At 35.4% G+C, this 25399-nt stretch overlaps 1 protein-coding gene across 1 annotated transcript; it reads right to left on the bottom strand.

Moving 5' to 3' along the window:
- Nucleotides 1-1075: 1075 nt before the first annotated feature.
- On the bottom strand, nt 1076-23673 carry LOC111986546 (serine/threonine-protein kinase 1). Its single transcript, XM_024018208.2, has 18 exons — nt 22801-23673; nt 21961-22049; nt 21761-21868; nt 21563-21670; nt 21269-21359; nt 19141-19193; nt 14812-14874; nt 13606-13650; nt 12649-12684; nt 9158-9213; nt 6165-6246; nt 5427-5555; nt 5135-5285; nt 2970-3123; nt 2316-2541; nt 1715-1900; nt 1543-1628; nt 1076-1408 (listed from the first exon to the last, which is right to left on the bottom strand). Exons 1-18 carry the CDS (start codon nt 23594-23596, stop codon nt 1309-1311), a joined length of 2559 nt encoding a protein of 852 aa, XP_023873976.2. The 5' UTR covers nt 23597-23673; the 3' UTR covers nt 1076-1308.
- Between the last annotated feature and the right edge of the window lie 1726 nt (nt 23674-25399).

Below are 25399 nucleotides of genomic sequence, written 5' to 3'. Positions count from 1 at the left end.
CAACTCCACAAGCAACCTCCAGGGCCTATTAGTACTCTTCATCTAGCCAACCAAACTTTTATGCACCTAAAGAGATGGGATTCTAGACCATCATCATCCTAGGTATTGCAGCTTTATTAATATAATTTCTATTTTTCCTGTACCATACATTAACTTAACTGTGATTATGATTACCATAAATCATTCAAGGATTTAAAAAATCCACCTAGAGACCATTTCAATTTATAGGATTTAATAGGAAACCAAACTCAAATACACAAATATGAATCCTTCAAAAATTTAACCAAACCATTCACTCAATAAAACACAGAGTTTAACCAAACCAACCAACCATACTTTTTCTTCTTTCTCTATGAATTGATAAGAAAGAAACAAGTGAAATCATCAGTTCGTAATCTACCAAAAATTTTTGCAATTTCAAAAAACAAAAAAAAAAACAAAAAATCAAGAACCCTAAGATTCAAGATCGTACCCCTGGTTTAACTCAAGATAAAATCTTCAAGATCCTTCGCTTGGGTTTTGATCGGAATGACAATTGAACTTGATGATGGGAATTTTACGTGTTGATCTTGATGGAGTGGACCAAAATTGAAGAGAAAAGGTGTTCGTTCTAGGGCATGTTTGTTTCTCTAAGGTTGGAGTTTTGATTCAATTTATATTGTGTTTTTAAGTTAAATGGTGTTAAAGTAACGGCAAGGCCACAAGTGAGCAACGTCCTATTAACTGATTAGACCACAGATGAATAAAATGCCATTTTTTAAATCACAAGTGGATAAAATGTTTTTCGGGCAAACTACATGTGGACAAAGTGTAATTTTCCATTTATTTTATTTATTATTTATTTTGAACTAACGGCATATGGTGTTTGAAACAAATTCTTTTGTCCATGGATGTTTGTGTCCATTAAGTGCCAAATAATGTAATTGTGTATCCCATCTAGTAGCAAAGTCTCTGATGTGGTGGATCCTAATTGAAACTGAGGAAAATGGTAAGATACAAGTGAAAGAGGATCAAGGGAAAATGGAAGAAACAAGTGAGGAAGACATTAGTGACAATAGACCTTGTTCTTTGGGACTTCATGACAATTTTTTCTTTAAAAATTCAAATAATTAGAGATGAGAAAGGCATTTGAGAATTTACAATTCCCCTCTTGGGAAAAGCCCTACTTTAAAATTTACATATATGATATATGTATAAGCTGCGGCAATAAATGTTAAGACTACAACTAGTGCCACCCTTCGCCTTTCCATAACCTAAACAGACTAAGATAGATTAAGAAAAATTACATTAGCAGCAGCATTTGCCTATCTACAACCGAAGAATAGTTCTAAGTGTATCACAAAGATTTTGAATGGTCTGTTGCTCCTGTGTTGCTTGCAACTCCTGGAGTGGCATATCTTCATAACACCTGCAAAAAATGAATAACGAAAGAAAAAAAAAAAAATCAAGCAACATACCTCAACAAGAAAGTAGACATTTAAGTAAGGTCAATCATGTTTACAGACAACAAAACCCATAATTAGACAAGTAAAGAAGCCCAACATTTTGTGGTATGCTAAAGCCTGTGCCAAATTCAATTGGGTAGAACTTGAAGTGAGTCTCTGGTACACGCTTGGAGGAAGGGGCATCTGCAACACAACAAACAGATTAGAATCCCATATTATCAAATGGCATATGAGCGCATGCGCAGGTGCACACAGAGATGAGGTGTGACCTCATTTTGTCCTCTTCGACCCTTTTTCAACTGTCCATCACCAGTAAAGAGCTCCTGCAATGCCTCAACATCTACAGTTCCACTGTTACCAAGCACATTGTCTGACAAGAGAGCAATGGGGGATATATCAGTTGCCCTCAAGAATGGAATTGGTACTGTATTACCTGCTGCATATATGGACCAAAGCTGCAAATGACATTGACATCGAAACCTAGGTTAGCAGGGCCCCATAATCAGCCACAGCAATAAGCAATTTCAGAGGCTCCTAAGAAGAGTGAAAAATATCAAAATGGGCAACAAGTCAAACAAAAGATCAGAATCCAACCTCATGAAAAGTAAGTTATTTGACAAACAGATAATACAAAAAATAAAAGACAAGCAAGCCATCCTGAATCTCAAGTCAATAGATCCTAAGCTACCCATGCTCTACATTTCTATATGCAAATAATCCAAATCTAATGTTCATAACTGAATGTCTAAAACTCTAATAAAGGTTCCCCACCCTGACTGACCTTTTAATTGCTTACTTCTGAAGCAGTATGCAGTATACAAGTACAATTCATTTATCATTTGGTGAATATAGAATTCCATATGAAATTACCTTATCCTGCAATGCAAAAGCTTTGCGGCTAACAGTATCATTCTTCAACGTGCTACTGTTTATACCACTGCCACCCCCAACTTCCACATGAGTAATACCTGTTGTCTTGAGGTTCTGTTCAGTAGAGCCAGAAACGGAGTCAGAAGATGCCCGTATGGTCTGTGTAACAGAATTTGATTCTCCAACCAATGTGTTGTTTGCATCAACACCTCTTATATTCTCCACCCTGAGACATTATCATAATAAAATTGGTGCACCCTTTAAGTTTCAAAAAAAAAAAACTTTTTAAATTGAAAACGAAAATCACAGTTTTAAGTACTACACAAGCAAAGAATTAAATCTAAGTATGACAGATTAAGTAGAGATACATATCAAGAGCATTTGCATAACCAAATAAACTATAAACTAACCACATTTTAGGAAATCTGCAAAAATCCTGGTCTACAGCCATATATACTGTAAAATATACATTTCTGTCTTTAGCAAATTGAAATCAACTTTGACAAAATTTGCAAAATCACTGCCTGCAATCATATATACTAAAAAATAACCATATATGTAATTGACTGAAAATCAACTTAAAAAAAGGCAGGGATGACAAAGCAAGATATAGGTGCCTAAATTAACATCAGATATAAATAATGAGGGGAGTACTGGGGTGAAGCTGATTTGCCTCCCGTGCCACTAGCAGAAAGGTTTTCAACATGTTCAAGAGCAGGTGAGTGTTCTTTAGCACTGGAAATTAGCGTCTGAGTGGCCTTTGTATCTACCTCATCTTCCCCATGAACTATTACAGTGCCAAAATTACCTGTCATACATGGAATTCACATACGTTAGAAGACATAGTGCTCAGGTAAGAACAGTATTGTCCAGCAATATTTTATAACCTGCTGACTCTTAAATATGCATGGAAAATTGAGAAACCCTAAAAAGATTTCCTCTCTTAAAAACAAATGACTTATTTGCCTTCCATAACTTGTATTAAGTTATCTCTGTACAAACAGTTAAAAGATCTTAGAGTGATCTCTAAAATGTAAATTACAGCTATAATGATCAACTAACAAACAACTGAGATAAGATGACATGACCATGGCCGCTTTGACCAGATTTTATGGGAATAAATCATATAAGATAGGCCAAGAATCTTGTAGCTCAACTAGTTGACATCTCCTGATGTTTCCAAATGAGACATCCAGGGTTCAAACCCCCCCTCCTCAATTATCAAATTACCAAAAAAAAATTCATACAAGATAGATAGTTATTGTTAAATTACCGATTGTCCCAAAAGCTTAAGCTGTTAGAAAATAATGAATTTAATTACTTAACCAGAAATTTAACACTCCCCCTCACTTGTAGGCCTAAACTTCTCCTTAATAAGTAGGGGGCCCAACAAGTGGGAATTTAACATTTTAAATAGGAGGTAGAGTAAAAACAAGGATCAAACTCAAAATCTCCTGCTCTGATACCATGTTAAATTACCAATTGTCCCAAAAGCTTAAACTGTTAGGAAATGATAAATTTAATCACTTAACCATAAGTCTAACAGTTATAATGAGATGCCAAACAAGTCAATTAAGGAGTTAAGAGAAGGTATGATTTTGGATAGGATAGAATGGCAAAAAAAATTCATGCAGCTGACCCTGATTAGTCTGTTGATGATCCATAGCCAACCCCAAAGTTTTGGAAATAAGGCTTGGTTGTTGTTGCTATATCTTTGATCTTTTTAGGAATTTTTTCCTCATAAAAGGAAGACAAGACAACATCACTGGTGACATTACCATCCTACCACATGCTAGCAATTACTCGTAATCAATGCCTTACATAGGCAAGTTAAAGCATATGATCCAAACACAGGGAATCTCTTGATTTTCTACTGGTATCAAAAAATAAGTTGAAGAGGTAAGGCCTTTTTTGCGATGGCAATTGCCTTCCACCAACAGGTCGCAAGTTCGAGTCAAGGAATTAGCTTCTTCAAAACCTCGAGTCAAGGAATTAGCTTCTTCAAAAAAATTGGGCATACAGTTGTCTACCATGACCTCTCCTAGACCCCATAAAAGTGGGAATTTCATGCGTTTGTTACAACCTTAATTTATCAAAAAATAAGTTGAAATATTCTCAAATGTGTGTGTGAGTTCATATCATGAGTTTAAATTATAAATTAGGTTCACATTTTTAATTTACTCACAAATGGTTAGATTTAAGTTGATGATGATGTTGATTAACATGAATAGTCAACTGAATAAAAAATCATTTTTATGGAAAAAAAAAAAAATATATATATATATATAAACTTTTTTGACAGCTTTTTCAATTTCACATAAAAAGTTTTCTAAAATGGATAATTAATATGTGCCCTAAGGGCATACATTAACCGGACCTTTTTTTATATAAGACAATGAGAAGACGCTGGATGAGTTAAAGGTTTTATGCTAGCGTAGTCTTTTTGAGTGGTCTCGTTGTTGGGGTTTTACTGATTATTCTTCTCTCTCTGAGCTTATGTTTTCCCTTAGATTAGTTTCCTGTTTACCTCTTTTATTGCTGTTTGTTTTATCTTTTCTTGTCGTTCATCATCATGAACAACTTGTACTTTTCATTTTTTACTCATTAATAATAGTTCTCTGATTACCTATAAAATAAAAAAATAAAAAGAGACTACTTCATGTATAAAAAACACAAGGAAACCTTAAGAATTACAAGCGGAAATCAGCCACTTAATAATTTCTGAAGATATTGTGACAGAACTTAGCTTCACTGCTTGAATCATAGCCTAACGTCAAGCTAGAATGTGCTCAATGACATAAAATGTAAGACATGCATACCTTCTCCATCTTGTTCTGTACCATCCAATATGTGCTGTTTCGTCAAAGAGCTAGGAGCAAGTACTTCATTTGCAACTTGAAGCCCAATATTGTAAGGCCTTGCTGGAACAGTACCTCCATAATCATCATTCTCATTTGAAGCTTCCAGTGGCTGTTTCAAATTCAAAACGGTAAACTAAGATTAAAAAAATTTCTTGTAAAAGGAGACACCTCAGGAGGAAGGGGTGGAACAGGAGAAAGAGAGGGGTGGTTGAATTGGGGGAGAGACTAAAATCGAGAAATGTCAACATACATCATCTCCAGGCAAAGTTGGAGCAAGATTTTGTGCTTGAAGAGCCATGGAAGCCCTAAATTCCTTCGCTGTTTTAATCTTTGAGAACATTGCAGAGGGTCCACTTTTGCATTTCTCGATGAATTTGTGCTATAAATAGAGAAAACATAGGTCAAGTCAGAATGAACACATGCGAACTTAACAAAATATGCATACAATTTCTTAATCATCAATGCTTAACGGCAAAAGAAACGTATAAGATTCCTTAGCTCTATGGAACATTAGCCTATACATAATGCATTTTTTTTTTTTTTTTTTGATAAGTAAAGAAAATTTTATTCAAAGACATAATAATGAACCAGTTTCTAGCCTATACATAATGCTAGTAATGCTAGATCAGTGTTTCTCATGGTCATAAATAGATTACACCATATAGCCTACACTGAACCAGTTTCAGTGTAAATTTGTAAAATTCTTCTACACAACTGAGGTATTATATCATTAATAACCAAACCATAAGTTATATATCAAAACCAAGCAAGATAAATGTGCATAACAAAACAGAAACAATTTTAAATAATATCTGGATCACTTTCTCAGCATAGACAATAATATGAGGAAATACTTTGAGCTCTTCTATTATTTTAAACATGCAAGGCCTTAAAGAAAGGAGTACGCGTAAAATAAAACTTTGTAGGACCAAAATTTCTCTAAAATTTGATTTTTTAATCACACAAATAGACATGTTACTTAACGTACTTTCAACATCTCAGATGCAGTAGGGCGTAGACGAGGTTCTTTCGTTAGGCACTTTGCAACAAAATCATGGAACACAAGAGACCTGCCAAAGGAGATAACATGTTTATCATGGTTTAAGTAAGAAATGTCATAACAAACAGCAGAAATATTTGGGCATGTATGCAATGAAAGTTAAAAGAACCACCATGAATTCAGAAAGTTCTGCTTGCTAGAGCTTGAAGTAGAACATAAAACCATTGTGAGCTTATATTGCTTCAGCCAGTGACAGCAATATAAATTCCAAAACTTAAATCATCAAGAATTATTATAGGATTACAACTTCGTAGATTTAACTGTTACCTTTACAAATAATTGCTTAGGAAAGCTACTGATCATGATTCAGGTTGGGTTTGGGCTAGTAGTGAGATTGCAGACCAAAGGCTCCACGCTTCACAACCCAATCCACTGCTTTCATTGTTCAATTGCAAAATTAGATCTCTCTCTCTCTCTCTCTCTCTCTCTCTCTCATCAATTTTTTTTGTACTTTTTAATTAAATGTGTTAGAATGATGGTTAAGTGATTAAATTCACCATTTCCTAATAGCTTATACTTTTGAGACAATCGCTAATTTAACATGGGATCAGAGAAGAACTTGAGTTTGATCCCTGACTTAACTCGACCTTCCATTTAAAATGTTAAATTCTCACTTATTGGGCCCTCACTTATTAAGGAGAAGTTTAGGCCCATAAGTGAGGAGCCCATAAGTGAGGAGGAGTATTAGAATTATGGTTAAGTGATTAAAATCACAATTTCCTAATAGCTTAAACTTTTGGGACAATCGGTAATTTAATAAAATAAAAATTGCACGTTAACTTTACCAAGAAAAGATGCTCTAGTTTCTTTTCTTTAGGACAGCTGTACCATTATATGAGGAAAGAATTAGCACTGCATGTAGAGAGGTAAGGTCCAAATTGGACATATGAGAGAAATCACAAAAACAAATAATAATTCCAATGACAGTCCAGACAATTGCTTTGGGAAGTTAAGATTCTTATGAACTATGAGCACTTCAGATATTTCTAAAAAATATAGCCTAGAGATGGCCTACATGAACTCTTCTCTATTTTGCTGCAGGAGAGGAAGACCATTGCCTCTCTCTCAACCACTGCTTCCTGATCTTTATAACATTACTGGAACAAACACAACTCAACCTGTAGATACCTAACCACTCAACTCAGCCAACATTTAAAATAGAAAGAGTATAGGTTAAGAATGTATTCTCTTAAGACTTGAGATCAATTATAAACAATGTGTAAGTTTGTCCCACTACTTCTGAATACAAACTAGTAATTTTCACTCGGCAAACTTGGCAAAAAGCAGTCATAGAACCCTTATTGCTGTAAGAATCATGAAAATTTTATTTTGCATCTCAGTTTGAAATGGCACAATGTCTAATGAAGTAGAATAAGTTCAAAGTCTTACCAAAAATGCGCCATTGTAAGTTGACACTATTATGGGACATCCTACAAAGGAGAGCAGGAGACTCATTTTGGGGTAAGGGATTAGGTACATTACCGATGTAGCCGGAAGATTAATTTTTTACTATTTTACAAATTCATCTATTCAAGATTTACTTTATGAGGAATTTTTTACTATTTTATAAATTCGTCTATTCAAGATTTACTTTATGAGGCCCACATGTGAAATCCAATTGAAGTAAAAATCGTGTGGCTTTAGAGGTCTAGATGTATGTGTCCTAAGGTTGAAAACAATTTTCAATTTAGGTTTTTATTTAACAAGTTTTGGTAAATTTTGTATTCAGTATACTAGACCATAAAAGTCAAAAAATAAATTACAATAATCAATAAAATCTAAAATAGAAGAGAAGGAAAAGGAACTCAAAGATGGCAGCCAGTGAAATAATGACATAAAAATAATAATAATAAATAAATAAATAAACAATTTCAGTTCAGGGATGGTCCTTTCACAGTCCTCAAAACTTCTAGCATTACATTCCTGCCATAAACACCACAATAAGCAATGAGGAACTGCTTCCTAAATTCTTCTGTTATGGTGACACCCAAACCAGCCTTGCCAAGAAGATAACAGATCCGAAATTCTTAGTGGCATAACCCACTGAACACCAAATAAATTGAAGGGTATTTTCTGTAACCTTTGCAATGTGAATTAAGGGTATTTTATTTTTAGTAAGTATAGTTGAGTCCAAAATTTTCTAAGTATCTTAGGATTTATTTTCTTCGAGTCTAAGTTAGTCATTTATTAGTTAGTACTTTCTTAGGTTTTAGGTTATTAGTCAAACTAGGAGTCCTAATACTACTAGTAGTAGTGCTAAAAAGAATATTTATGCTCAATGTATTCGAAGAATAAATAGGGTGGGTTAATAAAAATATGGTGTTTTGAGCATTAAGGTATTTTGACCTTCTGTGTTTTTTTCTCCCTTTCTCCTCTTTTGTTCTTCTCTTTCTTGCGCAACTATTCACAGGTATTGTTCATACTGCGCTAAACACCATATATTTCTTTTTTCCCTTTACAACCCAAAATCAAGACCTTCCTCATTTTATTAAGACGGTAAGACCCTACAAATTCCCCAATTTATCCTACATACCAACAGATTTAATACAAAAACAGCTTATATAACGTGTAAATACAAATGAGCATATAAAGCAATTTGGCGGGAAAGAGAGACCAAAAGGTGATCATAAAAGGATCATAAAATTATCATACAAGTGCCTACCAAATTTAAAGGAAATTATAGACATAAGTGATGCCAGACTGTATCAAATGGACGATAAGGGGAAATTGAACAAAAGGATGAACTCAGCACTTAGGGGATTGTCTGAAATCAGCAACAAGTAGAGAAAACTTAGGAATCAACACCCAACAAATGGAAATTTTCCAATTCAAAATTTTATTCATCACAATCTAACTTACATGTTAGCACTGACAATAACTGTTAATAGAATATGTAGATGTAATGGACTTAAAAAACAAACCATTTTTCTTTATCCTCAAGCATTGGAGCTGGCTCCCTGGATATCATGAATAAAACCTATCAACAGAAAATAAATAAGTCATATATTTCCTCATCACTGCATAACACTGGATATCATGAATAAAACCTATCATCAGAAAATAAATAATTCATGTATTCCCTCATCACTGCATAACACCAAATAGATGTCACAGGTTCACTTATTATGCAGCATGCATCAGCAAGCAAGGTAGAAAACAACATTATTCTAAACTGTAAAGACCATAATACTGACATTAAGTGATTAAAGGAGCTACGTAAGGTGAAAAACACATAGAATTTGTTTTCAGTGATCTAAATTGTATACCAATTTTGGGTGTGATCATAACAATACTAATGCACTAGATCCCATCAAAAATGGTATACCAATTTATGAATCAATTCTATCGCTGCACTATAAAGTAACAAACAATAATACCATGATCCTTCATTTTTCCTCGGACATCATACATTTTTTTTTTTTTTGACAAAAGAATAATTTATTAGAAAGAAAGAACACTCAAATGCAAGCGCCTCAAAGAATTACAAGCAGACACTCATATGGTCCAAAATATCAACAATAGAACCACAAGACACCCCCCAATTGAAGTACAATATTCAAACAAAGATCTTAAAAGAAATATTCTTCATATCTTGCATAGATTGCTCTTCATTCTCTAAAATCCAGCGATTCCTTTCTCTCCCAATGGTCCTCATAATGCAATCTGGTGTAGCTTTCCACGCAACCCTATTACAATGACATCCAAACACCCCTCTACAAACCATCAACAAATCAGTGACTTGGCCTAGCATTATCCACAGTACTCCAAAAACCATAAATGCAAAAAGACCACATCTCCTTAGCAGTGGTGCAGTGCAACAAGTCATCAACTGTTTCAGTTTGGATGCTTTGGGGTCTCCCTTTGGCAAATTAGTGCTGTATGTGCTGCTATAATGAGGAATCTGTGGATCATCTTCTCCTACACCGTCCTATAGCTCACTCTTTGTGGGTGCAAATGTTACAAGTTTTTGGGATTCAATGGGTCATGCTAGGATCTGTGGAGAGTTTGGTGTTTTGTTGGAGTTATTGGCTAGGGATAATTTGATGCTCCGGGGTCTCCTCTTGGCGAATCAATGCTGTATGTGCTGCTATAATGAGGAATCTGTGGATCATCGTCTCCTACACTATCCTGTAGCTCACTCTTTGTGGGTGCAAATGTTACAAGTTTTCGGGATTCAATGGGTCATGCCTGGATCTATGGAGAGTTTGGTGTTTTGTTGGAGTTATTGGCTGGGGAAATTTTCTTCGGACATATGTAATATGCTTCCTAGCTATTTGATGTGGGTTGTTTGGATAGAAACAAATCGGTGCTCTTTTGAGGCTAAAGAGAAATCGCTTGTTCAATTACAAGCTCTATGCCAAAGTACTCTTTTTGATTGGTCTAGGTGCTGGGGTTCTACAAATTGTTCTTCTATTATTGAGTTTCTTACTTCCCTTAGAATTGTACCTTAAGTTGCTTTTTCTATCTTTGTTGTTTTTTGTTGTTGTTTCTTGTGTTCACTATCATGAACACCTTGTATCTGCTTTATTCACTGTTTCTTCATAATTAATACGATTCTTATTACTTAACCAAAAAAAAAATTGTTTGGAGTAAAGAAAATCCATCAATTCTTTCATCACTTCTAGCTCCCAATCACATCCATAAGCAATCTAAGATTCCAACAGCCGCCTCTACCGCCCTCTCCAAACGTAATCAATGAATGCAAAGATGCATCCTTCTCCACTGCAAGTATAAGTCTTGAAACAAGACCTACAAAGACTAATCACCACACCACATCATGCCAAAACTTGATTCTCCTGCCATTCCCCACCCTAATAGACACAAAATCAGAAAATCTAAACCAACCAGCCTCAAATGCCTTCCCATATGCTACTTCCACATGCTACAACCATGAGGTCTCCTCACTTTAGATACTCTTCAAAAAATTATCTAAAACTTAATATTCAAGTACATAATAAAGATGATATAAAAACTCATTCAGCCATATGTAAAAGGATCCAGTTGCTTCTTTCTGTAGATTCCAGTTTTTTTCCTTTCTTTGAGTAAAAATAACTATATTCAAAATAGGACAAAGATCAAACACTTTTTTTTTATAGATAATAGAAGTTTTATTGAATAAAAAAGTACGCCGTGTTCACAATGATGAACACACTATACTTGAAACAATTACAAACAAATCAATAAGAAATGCTAACAGATTGTAGGAAATCTTAAATAGAAATACATTGAGTAAAACCCCAAATACGAGACCACTCAAATAAAGTCCCAACTAGCATAGACTTCAACAAATCTAAGGGTCTCTCAATATCTTCAAAAGTAAGTGCGTACGTTCCCGCCAAATTAACCACATTAGACACGCTAGTACCATATTCCAAACATTTGAAAAATGTTTCCCCAACCAAAGCATATCTTTAAGAAAGACTCAAATTCTGACAGGAAGTATGTAGAGCCAACAAACATCCAATGGAGACAAGTCTAACCTTATTTCAAAGATCCATTTTTTTTATAAATATTAAATCAGTTTTTAATCTTTGGTATGAGAGTTATAAAACTTCTTTTGTGCAGTAGCAGAACTGTAAGCATCTGCCAAGTCCACAATTTTCCTTTCAGTATATGTCAAAGTATCTGACCTTGATTTAGTTTCCCTCTTTTATTTTTGGCTCTTCCTTTGTATACTTTTTGTGTACTAGGGGATACACCCTTTTTGCTCTTTGGCAAAGAAACTACTTAGTAATTATCAAAAAAGTATATTTCAGAGTCTCGCTCCAGTTAAGCTAGGCCTAGGGTTTTCAAGAAGCTCTCAAGAGTCTTATTGGTGTTTCATTGAGTTCATTAGATTGATTGTAATTGTTTCAAGTACAGTTTGTTCACCATCATGACCAAGATCTACTTTTATTCAATAAAACTTCCAATTACCTATCAAAAAAAAAAAAACAAAAAGGTTCATTAGATGGTTTCTAAAAAGTGCAACTATTAGTCCTATTAGTGTTGAAAGATGAAATATTTCTTTTTTGATAATGGAAAGAGAAAATATATAGACACTTTATAACAGATTGCAGAAGCTAATTTCAAAGCAGTTTGTGGACAAGAGGCAGAACTTGTAGAATAACTAGGCAGCCTTAGATCATACCCATGCAAACATAGTACACATCAAAATATTGGAAGGCTTTTTTAACCTAAGAAAAAGACAAGCAATATTCCTACATATAAGTTTTGGGGACTATCACCCAGTTGCATTCATTTTCCAAGATGTCCTACACTATTGAAGGCTTTGAATGCATATAAGCATAGCACAAGACATCATCATGTAAAAACCACGTTCCAAGGAGACCGATGCACAACATGGATTAATGTGTGACAAATGAAAATATAAATTACAGTATAAATTATAAATCAAAATTGCGGCACTAACCCTCATTGGATGTACTGCTGATCTAGGAGGAAGTCCCTGAAAAAAAGAGGAATTTTTTTTATATAAGTGAAAAATAGAGCAAAAGGGATTAATGACTATGAGATCGACCAATGTCCCCTGAACTCTCTCTCTCTCTCTCTCTCTCTCTCTCTCTCTCTCTATGTATGTGTGTGTGAAGCTTCTAACCACAGACCATGCTAATCTGAGTTCGAGCCAGGCCTCCTTTGCTCCACCCGCTACCAGTGGTCCTTGCCAATAATTCATCTATTGAACCCGTCTCACCTCTCTCTCTCTCTCTCTCTCTCTCTCTCTCTCTCTCTCTCACAAATTGAAATTTCACAGGTCAAGTCTTTTCAATGTGCTTGCTCCGTTGTTGCTGTTGTATTAAAACACCACTTCTCATATTGGCGATCTGAGGTCAACAAAGGGATTTGCATTGGTTGATTTTGGTTCTGCTGATGGGGGATTTGGGTATGTAGACGGTGGGTTTGCTGGGGAATTTCTTTGTATTTATGGGTAGTAGATATGTAAACCATACGTGTATAACTGTGTAGATCTATAAACCATAATTTTTAGAGAGAGAGAGAGATGGGGAAGGATTGAAGAAGAAACCCCAGAGGAGAGAGACAAGATGTGATTATTTTTTTCACTAAGGGTATATCTAGTACATAGGAATATATATATATATATATATATTTCGTTAACATTTGTGAAATTAATAGAAATTGGAAACGGCAAGGGGCTATTTGCCTATTTCCAATATTTCCAGGGGGGCATTGGTCAATTTTTTTAGTTTAGGAGGATTTAATCCCCAACATCTTTTTTTGAGCTTTCTTGATTCTTTTAAAAAAATAAATCCACTTGCAAGCAGCTTATAACTAAAACTTTAAAAAGATGGCTGAGCTTTCATATTTTGCCAGTTAATTGTAGAACAAAATATGCACTTGGAAGATATACCTCTGCCATTTCAATTGCAGTCACGCCAAGAGCCCATACGTCCACCTGAAAACAGGAATATTTAATTGTACCATGTAGTTAAGAGCTACAAAAAAATAAATTAGAGCAATCATAATTAAACAAACAGTAATGTCTCCAAACAGTTACACCAAAAATGTTACCAAACACCTGAACTGAATAAGAGTGTAGTGTTCCAGCTGCTATGATGAATCAAACAACTTTGCTTGCATGCTTTCTCTTTTCAAATAAGTGAAGGACCTTCACTTCAAATTAATATAGTTATCATCCCAAATTTTTAGATTCTTTTTTCAGCTAGTCATTATCAATACAATTCCTTCAACAATAGCAACATGATAAAATGTGATATCTGTTAAATTACCGACTATCCCAAAAGTTTAAGCGGGACAATCGGTAATTTAACATGGTATCAGAGAGGGAGGTCTTGAGTTTAATCCCTGTCTCCTCCACTCTACTTTTCATTTAAATTCCCACGTGTTAGACCTCACCTATTAAAATGTAGTTTTGGCCCACACGTGAGGGAGAGTGTTAGAAGTACATGGTTAAATGATTATATTCACCATATCCTAATATCAATACAATTCCTTTCAACATTATCAATACAATTCCATCATTATAGCTAGACAGTGTTTAGATGACAGATTGAAGGATGAGACTCCTGGGGTGTTGTGCATGTTAGGCATTGAAAAAGCTGATGCCCATGTCAATAGGACTTCCTTCTATATATGCTGGGAAGGTGCAGCTCTGGAGAGAAAGGAAGGTCATAGATTGCCTCTTGGTTTTCCACTGTCCGCTTTTCAGTGGTGGTGAATGGCAGTCCTAGTGGTTTCATTGCCAGGATTTGCAGTTTGAGGCAGAGGGATCCTCTTTCCCCATTTTTATTTGTCCTTGCCATGGAAGCCTTAGGTAGGTTGCTGGCCAACACGAATGATGGGGATGGGGGCTATTTATCTGGGTTTTCTCTAAATACGGCAAGTAATGCATCTCTGAAGAGAGAATGGAAAATTATTCATTGCTTCGTCAGAAGGTCCAAGGAACTTTAATAAATTTTTACCTTCTTTTTCAGGTGTTCTAATGTTTTGTTAAAGAATGAGTAATACAATGATGTAGACGGCATCCTGGTGGGCAAAAAACCAAGAAGAGAAGCCCAAAAGAAAATTCAATCCACCAAGACCAAGAATATGGTACCTTTTCATTATAGCGACTTTCTTGAATAACTTCTGGAGCCATCCAATGTGGAGTGCCAATGAACTGAGAAAGATAGTGAAAATATTTCCAATCATCAAGTACAGACAGAAAAATGCAAAGGAAAAATAGAATAATATTAACAGTGGAATAAGCATTAAGATAGATGAAAATCAATAATCCTAAAATGGAACAAAGCCAGATCAATAATTAGATACCTTGAACAAAAGACAGGCAATTGGAAATCAGATTACTTATTAAAAAAATTTCTTTATCAATTCACCAAAACTGTTGCCAATGAGCTATAGCTCAACTAGCACTTCCTTCTCCCATAATATAATTGCTTGGAGGGTGAGGTAATAAGTTCAAGACCCACTGGGTGCACGTGTAACTTACTAATCAAATAAAATAAAAACTATTCACCAAAATTGTTCACCCCCTGGATAACACAACAAGTTGAGACCATGCTTCATGAATCAGAAGTCACTAGCTTGAATCACCCATTCCCCATCCTGGAAGCCAATATTTTTTTTTTATAAGTAATATATTTATTGAAAGAGAGATTACTTCATGTTCACAATGTTGAACAGACAGTATCTTTAAAAATTACAAAGAATCAAACAGAAAATCAAAGTGAGTTTTGAGACTTTTTTTTGTTATCATAAATAAGAACTTTTATTGCATACTCAAAGAACAAAACAGCAAAACAAACTCCCCTGCACACAAGTAGTGTACCAAAGAGTAAAGCTAACAAAAATTACATTAAGTCCAGAAACAAAAAAGAATGCCTACTCAAGGCAGCCATGCAATCATACAATTAGTCTCAAGAAAAACAGTTTCAGCTCTAGCAATGTACATTCAGTCCCCTTGAATGTTCACATGTTTCTTTCTTGCCATATAATCCACATAATACAAGCAGGAATAGCCTCCCACGTACCTATGGTTCGGTGTCCACCAAAGTCCCCTTTCCAACAAGCCAGCAAGTCCACCACCCTCCATGGCATGACCCACTGAACTCCAAACATGCAAAACACTAGGGACCAAGGATTGTGCACATAAGCACAACAAAGGAGTAGATGATCCATGGACTCCCCATTCATCTTACACATGTAACACCACTCAACAATACATATCTGACACTTGCGACTATTATCCAAAGTTAGAATTTGCTCCCTAGTTGCTGTCCACAAGAAAAAGGCCACTCTCAAAGGGGCCTTGACACTCCAAATACTTCTCCAAGGAAAGCTTTGCACATGAGTAGGAGAAAGAACCCGATAATACAAACTAACAGAGAAGATAGCTGTCTCAGTAGGGTCCAACGCACGCAATCTTCCTTACCCCTCACAATCTTCGAGGAATAAAGAAGACCCATAAAAGAATAAAGAGTCCCCACTTCCCAATCCTGAACAGACCTATTAAAAGCATCCCAATGCATTACACCATTTCTCCAGCCCAAATAATCAGCCACCTTATTCCATGCTATACCATAAAGAACAGGAAAAGCCTCCTTAAGAATAGGATCCCCACACCATAAATCAAGCCAAAATCAAACATGGGTACCACTGCCAACCTCATATTGAACAAAAGAAGCAAATCTCTCCCACCCATTCCGATTATGCTTCCATAAAGATACACCATAAGGCTCCCTTAACACCCCCAACATCCACCCGCCTAACCCAATTCCATTTTTGGTAGCCACAATGGATCTCCATTGAGCATCACCTTCAACAACAAAGCGTCAGAGCCACTTCCCCAACAATGCACCATTAAAGCGCCCTACACTTCAAACCCCAAAATACCATACTGAATCAGTTCACATATAGTCTCTTCTAATTCACTAGGTGGAACTTACACTCATCTCCTAAACCCCCTCATAGGAAATCCCTTCGAATCTTCTCAATCATTTGAGCAACACTAACCGGAATAGGGAACAATGAGAGGAAATAAGTGAGGAAAGCTTTTTCCAACCAGCAAACTTCCTTTCCATCTTCTCTAAAATTGGATCCCAAATAGCTTTGGACCTATAACTGGCCCCTAGCAGTAAGCCCAAACTGCCTACCTCAAAAAGTGAACATACCTTATCCCAAGCCACCAAAGAGTATTTGAACTCCTCTTCTGAGGCCCCACACTAGATATGTTGTTGGAGCCTCTCTAGCCTATTTGCCTAAGACATGGGAACTGTACATAAGGAGAGATTATATGTTGGTAAACTCAAAAGCGTACCCTTCAACAAAGTTAGCCTCCCTCCCTTTGACAGTATAATCTTTCAACCAATTAATCTCTGTTCCATCTTCTCTATTATAGAATTTTCCTACGTCAAAAAGTGCCTTAATGGGAGCCCTATAGGAATTCCCAAGCAGGTCGTAGGCAATCTCCCAATTTTACAACATAATATTTCCGCTAGATCCCCCATGTTACCCAAATCACCTATTGGAACCACTTCACTCTTACCCAAACTGACTTTCAGACCTGTAACAGCTTCAAAACAGGTCAACACCATTCTGATATAAAGAAGTTGGTCTCTATTTTCATCACAAAATAAGTTGGTATCTCCGTAAATAAAAGATGAGAGATACTTAACTCCCCAACTAGATCAGGCCCTACTCCCCCCCCCCCCCCCCGGCGGGGACAACTTTCTTTAGCATCCGGCTCAACACCTCTATGACCAGAATAAATAATGGTGGTCATAATGGGTCCGCCAGCCTTAGCCCCTGAGAACTACAAAAAAAAACCAGCAGGGGATCTGCCAACCAGAACTGAGAAACGGACCATAGAAACAAGCATGTATTCTCCTCCACTTATCACCAAACCCCATTCTACTAAAAGGTAAAGTAACGTGTCCCAATTGTCCAGCTTACATTCACCCTTGGGAAACGACTCTTCACTCTATTATCCAAACATTCATTAGCAATAAGAACTGAGTCTTCCAGAATCTGCTGAGCACCAACAAAGGCATTATCTGTTAGCCACACCTTAGCCAGTAACTTACACACACTACTCACAATGCTGCTGGACCAAAAATATCTAATATTGGCGGTATTATTATTTTTGGGAATTAATAGAAACAAAGTATTTGGCGATTTTTCTATGATAATCTGCAAAGAATGCCATTACATTTATTTCAACAACCCTCCAACAATGCTTTGGGGGGGGGGGGGGGGGAATTGTTTACTTTAATGCCAGCTGCAGTTAGGAAGGAAATTGTTAACATAAAACAAAATCTTTTCCACCCAGGCACACCTAAGACTGCAGAGGCTTTAAAAGCAGTGTATTGTCAAGGTTATCCCTAAAGATTTCAGACATAATATTCCTTGGTTGGGCACTTTTATGGAGGAAAAATTATTGAAATTCCACCATCTCACCAAATATAAGACAATCTTTTGACTTTAATTTATAGCAGACAAGGGCCTTTGAAAGGAGGATGAACCTCTCCTTATAGCTGAGGTTCATAGAAGGGTGGGGTTTTGCTTAACAAAGGAAGTCTTAAAAGTTAAAAGTAAATTTGCAATGGGAAAAAAAGAAAAATTGCAAATAAATTTCTTTCAGATCTGAAAAATCAAGAAATTCAAATTTGACCTGATTAGGTCATAAATAGATGATAATGTGACAATGCAATGAGTCAAGATAAATAGATGGAGCTTTCTTTATATGGAGACTCTTCATATAAAATTTGTTTATTGAACCAGTCTGATGTCCCTAAAAAGTTGGTTCGCAGTAATGGCATCTTGACAAATTTATATACTTTTGTGAATGCAACTTTGACATCATACCATTGATTATATATATATATATATATATTTATATATATAGGTTATTTGATAACTCATTAATGATTGATATTAATGTCAAAAGTAAAGTAGTTTTTTTTAATTTCTAAGTAGATGTCACCCGACCCACTTTGTCACTATTTATTAAAATTTATTTAGTATATTTAACATTCTAATAAGATGGAAGCAACAGTTGATTTGGAGCATAAGTTAAAACATTCATTCCATTGCTCTTTACTTCAATAATTTGCTCTTCATATTTCACGATGTAAATTATGTTATCTTGAGCTCTCTGCTTTCCCTTGGTGAAATAGCAAGGTATTGAAAATTGATAACTCACGTTTATCATAGAACCATGAATACAAATTTATCTGAGACTTTTAATCAAGGGAAACCAAATCACCTAGGCATCACCAAGGAACCCCAAGTGAACTAGTGGTTACTTCTGGCCCATAAAACATAAATTTAAATGAAGCACAACAGAAAGGAGAATTTGGAGGCTAAAAACTAAAAAAAATTGTGTGCAAACTACAGTATCTGCATTTAAGTCAAACAAATACGATACCGTGTTGCGCTTTGACATGGTCCTTGTAAGCTGGGCTGCAACTCCAAAATCACCTGCCCATGTTTCAAAATTTCACCAAATGGTAAATTATTGTGCTATTAAAAGGAAAAGCTATATTTCTTAACTTCTAAATTCAATGACCAAAATGGAAAAAGACAGCCCAATTTATAGGCATTGCATAGACTCGGTATCCAATCTAGTTAAAGAAGAGGGGGTAGAAGACCCAAAAATAAATAAATTTCCCCATGAAATCCTTCTCAAACCCTCTTCATTGTCTATTACTTATCTATATGTTTTTTGTCACTTGTGTTACCAAAATATTCCATTCAAATAAGAAAAATCAGCTTCATACAACATAAAGGAGATGAATTACTTTCAAAGGCATCCACTAGATTATACCATAGCAAGACTTAAGTAAAATTCAAAAGTTTTACTGCAGATAGTTGATCGGATGATGACTACTCTGCTGCAGTCTGTCATATACAAAGTTATTGACAAATGCATGCTTAGGTGCTAAAAGCAGAAACAATTGTTATTAGAAGTTTAGAACAGTACTGAACATCGACCCAGGGTCCCAGACACAGAGCAAGTGACATAAATCATGGGTTCAACCTTCAGTTCAATGTTCGGACTCAAGTTTTGTAATCATTTTCAAAGTTCAACTAATAGCTAGAAGTTCATATTGCTTTTGTAATTATTTTCAAAGTACAAATAATAGCTTGAAGCTCATATTGCAAGCAATAAGGATGCCTAGGTGGAAGACATTTTGTCTTTTGTAAGGGATAGCTACCATTGGGATGTTGTTTGTTTTCCCAGTCTAGGACTGGGAACAGGAATCGATTGTCTCCTTTATGAATTTGATTTATTCTGGGAAGATAAGACGAGATGGAGTGGATACAGTTTGCTGGGCTCCATCTTCACGAAATGTTTTTAAAGTCAAATCCTACTATAAAATGTTACACTTGACATCTCATCAGTCCTTTCCTTGGAAGATCCTGTGGAAGCCTAAAGTTCCAACAAATATCAGCTTTTCCCTCTAGACAATAGCTTTGGAGAAAATCCTAACTACCAAGAACCTCTGGATGCAGAATTATTTGTGATAGACTGGTGTTGCATGTGTAAGAGAGAAAAGCAAACTATTGACCATCTACTTCTCATTTTCTTGCTAGAGAGCTTTGCACTCTGATATTTTTAATGTTTGGGATTTACTGGGTTATGTCGAAAGTGTTGTGAAGCTCTTAGCCAGTTAACAAGTCAAGTTCAACAGTTATAGTAATGCTGAAATTTTGGAGTATGATCTTCCGTTGTCTCATGCAGGGCATTTGACAGGAGATGAATAGGTGACACACTTTTTTTTTATTTTTTTGATAAATAGCATATCTTATTGAAGAAAAGAAACAATGTATACAGGGAGTATACTAGAGACCACCATCATCATATTTGTATAGCACAATGATCAATAAAATCTCAAAGTGACAAAAAAGAAAAGGAACCCAACGATGGCAGCCAATCAAACAAGGAAGTCCCAAAAAACAACCGCGCATGGGTGGCACCCTTTAAAATTCATTAATGGATTTTTACTTCATACATACATACAAAAATATACATAGTTGAGTTCAAGCTATACTTAATGTAACTTTAAACAGAGTACCACTCAAAAAAAAAAAATTTATATAAGTAATAATATTTTATTGAAAAATAAAATTACTTCATGCTCACAATGATGAGCACAAAGTAACACAAAAAATTACAAAAAATAATACAAGAAATTAAAGTGAGTCTCAAAACTCAAATGGAATTACAATGTGTAAAATCCCATTAGCAAGACCAATCAAACAAAGTACAAATCAACAAGGAGTTGGTCGAGAGGTCTCTCAATATCCGCAAAAGTATTACTATTCCATTCCTTCCACACTATCCACATCAAACATAATGGAGTAAGATTCCAAACATCCAAATAGTGCTTCCTAAACCAATTCCATCATCCAAATAATAGGTCATATATAACAAAACAAGTATCAACAACATTAAACAGAAATAAGAGGTTGGATTCATAAATCACCATAACAAGACATTATTTAGATATAAATAGACATGAAGTTGGCAATACTATATGAAGTCTACTCACCCAATTTGACATCACCTTGTTCCGTTAACAAAATATTTCCACCCTTAATATCTCTATGGACCTTGGAAATCGAGTGCAAATAAGCAAGACCCTACATATAAAAATAAACAACATATTAAGTATAAAGCAGATAGAAGGCAAGGAAGAATTACGTCACATAAAAAATGGCAAAAAGTAGTCTGACTTAAGTTTTATTGCACAAAAATTAGAATTTTTTTTATAAAATAGGCATAATATTTAAAATTGCTTATTGTCAATAATTTACAATTTCAAACCAACCAGCGTCAACCATACCTTCAATGCTTCCCTACAGATATATGCTATTTGATTCTCCTCCAAAGGCTCTTCAGTAACGTTCATCAAGTCAACAACACTTCCACCTCCACAGTATTCCATAACTATCTGCCAAGATATTAAAATAAGTAGTCCCAAACTTTAAACTTCTGATGCAATTCATTTCACAAGTACATAATCAAATTCTCTGTTAACTACCCAAAGATACTCTTCCCCTTGGTAGCTCCCCAGGTAGCGCACAACATTTGGATGACTACACCGCTGCAACGTCTCAATCTCACCACAGATTTCATCATATCCCTCATCCTAAACATGGAAAATATTGTAATTCATTTTGAAAAGTTCAAACTTAAACCAAATGCAACACTAGAAACAAGAACAAGCAAGAAAAAACACACCCCTTCACTTAATGATATGACTTTGACGGCAACCAGCTCCAAAGTTCTTATATCCCTAGCTTTGTAAACAACCCCATATGACCCCTTCCCTGCCATAACCAAAAACCAACTTTGTTCAGCACAATAACATAGTCGCACAAAACTCACCTATATCAACTTTTTCTTGTAATACACAAATAACAATCTTATTGCATGACAAAGTACAACAACAACAACCAAGCTTTAGAACCAAAAAAATGGAGTTGGCTATGGATCCTCAACACACTAATTAGAGTCAACCACATGTATTCTTTACTTCTTTTTCACCATTTCATCCTATCCAAATTCATACTCTATGCAGCCTCCTTTTTTTTTTAAATGACGTGGAACCTCACCAAGGCAGAGGGCCCTCTGGATCCACCCCTAGGGAGAAAATCACGGATCATACTCTATTCCACCTCCATAAATGGCATGTCATTTGAAGTCTTATTCCACCTTTTTTTTCATTCTCTTGACTTAAATCAACTCACCGTTCATCGCGCAATAGCATTTGTATAGAATTCCTCCGCGAAATACATTCTAAAGTTCAAAAAATCAACAAATTTCACAAAAGAATTGAAACGCACACTGCCTAAACCAGTAGTGACCTCAAGCAAAAACAGATTTTTAACTCCAAAACGACACGAAATCAGTAGTGATCTCGAGCAAGAAAAACAGATTTTTAACTCCAAAACACCCCAAAATGAACATGATTCTACAATCCAATCCAATGATTCACCAATTATGCATCAAAACAACACAATTGAATACCACAAACATCATATCCACTACGCAATTGAAGGATCAAAATTGAACTCTTACCAAGCTCATTGAGCAATTCATACTTAGTAGAAGGATCTTCCCTCATAACAACACTCTCCGGAATCGAACTCGTCGAAATGTTTCTCATCGCGAGGTTCCGCCCCTCCTCGCCGCCCTGCTCCGACGCCGCGCTTGCCTTCCTCTGCTTCACAAACTCTAATTCTCCAGCCGCTTGCATACTCGCCACCGCGCGTCCCATCGTCGAATCCCCCAAACCTTTTACACTCTTACCTCTCTCGCTCTTCTTCACCACAAAAGTCGAGTTTCTCTCTCCATCGCCTTCATCTTCCTCTTCCTCATCCTCATCCCCATCCTCATCATCAACATCGTCGTGACGACCCATCGCTCTCTTCGCGGACTCGTAATCAGAGATCGGCGAGCTCTGAGGCTTCGAGGAAGTGTACGAGTAGTAATACGACGACGAAGAGGACCGGTCGTTAAGACTACGATCGGTCTTCACGATCATTGTGCCGAAATCTTCAGTCTTGCTAGACTCACCGTAGTCGTTGTCGTAGTCGATCGAAGCTCCGCCGCCGAAGTCTTTAGGGAGTCGCTTAAGGAGTGGAGGCAGAGACGAATCGTCGTCTTCGTCTTCATCTTCGTTTTCTTCGCTATCTTTGTACACCATTGTAGCGTAAAGGTCTTGCTTTTGTGGGTGTGGTTGTGATTTGCGGTAGGTTCGGTCGTGATCGGAGTCGGAGTCGGAGTCGCCGCCGTGGATGACGACGGTGGAGTAAAGCGGCTCCGATTGGGGCCGGGTCGGGCGGGTCCCACGGTGGGTAGAACTCTGCTCCATTTTCTCTCTCTAAATTGTAGAGTGAGAGTGTGCGTCAAAGTTTCGGAACTCGGATATCGGTTTCCAATGAAGGTCCGATTCATATCCAAGTTTCATTTTTCCATTAAAGCTATAGTTTTTTTTTTTTTTTTTTTTTTTTTGGGGGGAAAAAGTTAAAGGATACAAAGTTTCTCATTAAAAAAATATATATATATATCTTCAAACTAACTGTTAGATTGCATATTTTTATTACATGATTAATACTTACAAAATTACAAGAAGATCATTAAATAAATATTAAAATTTTAAATTTTTATAATCTAAAATTGTGTATAAAAAAAATAAGTTAATTGATTGAATAGTAAATAATATCTGATTTTAATAAAATTTAATTTGCATGTTAAGAACATAAGGAATATAAAATTTAATGGTTAAATTTCAAAATTCACACCTAAAAGATAGATATATGGGAAGTTTAAAGAGTTTTTCTCCAAATTAGTTTGAATAAAAACTCTATTCAGTTAAAGGCATAGTTTTTATATCAACTTTTCTCAAAAAAAAAAAAAAAAAAGTTTTTTGATAAATAATAGTTGTTTGTAATAATAAGAATAATATTAACTTTACTTGAATGTTTTTTATTAAAAGAAAAAAAATACATGATTAAGGGCAAGAGCTTGAATCTAGTGTCAACAGAGATATTTAATTATTTATAGTTTGGATCATCCTAACCCTAATGTCTACAACGGATAAATTTTAGGGTTCAAACACCATAATACCCCAACTTCACAAAAAAAAATTTTAATTTAAAAAAAAAATTACTAGAATTAAGCTATATTAATAGTTGTGAAAAAATTATGGACAAGTTTTCCTTTAGACCAGTTTGAAGCAATATGACAATATCCTCCAACATATTACATGATGCTTTATAAAATCATCCACACGTATTATTTAAATAAATCACTTTACTCATTAAATAGGTCGTGTAACTAAATGTACACATGTACTATATTATTTATTTTTTAATAATTCAATAGTTGGGATGAAGGAGATTTGATCTCTAAATGTTTTCGTTAAAAACATCAGAAAGTATCAATCAATTGAATTATAAGAGTTATTAGCAATTTATTATAAAGTTAAAGGAATATAATGGGACACGTGGTTTAAAATTTAAATTCCTACCTATAAACTATTAGATAATGTGAGGCTTCAAATTATTAAATGGACTATATTGTAATTTTCATCAATAAAGTTTTTGGTACTTAAATATTGTGCCCTTGTATTTAAATATTAAAACAAAAAAAAAATGGATTTGAAACCCTAACTTTATGTAGCATTTTGATATAAGCCAATTTTTTTTTTATAAAGAAAGGGAGGGCTAATACTTATGTACTGTTTGTTAAGTGACATGTAAGAAAATTGTGTATCCTTCTACTAACAAAGTATTTGTTCTGGTGATTCTTGTTCTTGATGGAGATTGAGGAAGGGCTAAGCAATGAGCATCATGGAAAATAACACACAAATGAGGAAGATTGCAAAGATGGTAGAGTTTGAGATGCTAGAGAGGCCAAAAGACAACCAGGAAGAGGTAGACAATATTGGTAAATTGAACAATTTGGATTTTAAACCATAATGTTACATATTATTTTGAAACAAGTCCTTTTATCTGTGTCCGATATTTATGTGTTCAATAAGTACTAGCTAACGAAATTGTGAATCCATGTTTCTAAAATGAAGACCCAACTTAAGGAGAAGCCCAAGCAGCCTTCCAAGTCATTAAACTGGCTATCTCACACAAGATCTAATGTGTTATTTTTTATTGAGATT

Source organism: Quercus suber, unplaced genomic scaffold (genome assembly GCF_002906115.3).
Source record: "Quercus suber isolate HL8 unplaced genomic scaffold, Cork oak 2.0 scaffold_83, whole genome shotgun sequence".
NCBI lineage: Eukaryota > Viridiplantae > Streptophyta > Magnoliopsida > Fagales > Fagaceae > Quercus > Quercus suber.
The sequence above is the reverse complement of the archived record's forward strand: the minus strand, read 5'-3'. Positions and strand labels throughout refer to the sequence as shown.

Excerpts from the sequence above, each read along its gene's own strand:
- LOC111986546 (XM_024018208.2), bottom strand. The coding sequence starts at position 23,596 with ATGGAGCAGAGTTCTACCCACCGTGGGACCCGCCCGACCCGGCCCCAA. Across the intron at positions 22,050-22,800 it reads TGAATTGCTCAATGAGCTTG|GGAAGGGGTCATATGGGGTT; the intron begins GTAAGAGTTCAA and ends TGGTTATGGCAG. Across the intron at positions 9,214-12,648 it reads CAGCAGTACATCCAATGAGG|GTTTTATTCATGATATCCAG; the intron begins GTTAGTGCCGCA and ends TTCTGTTGATAG.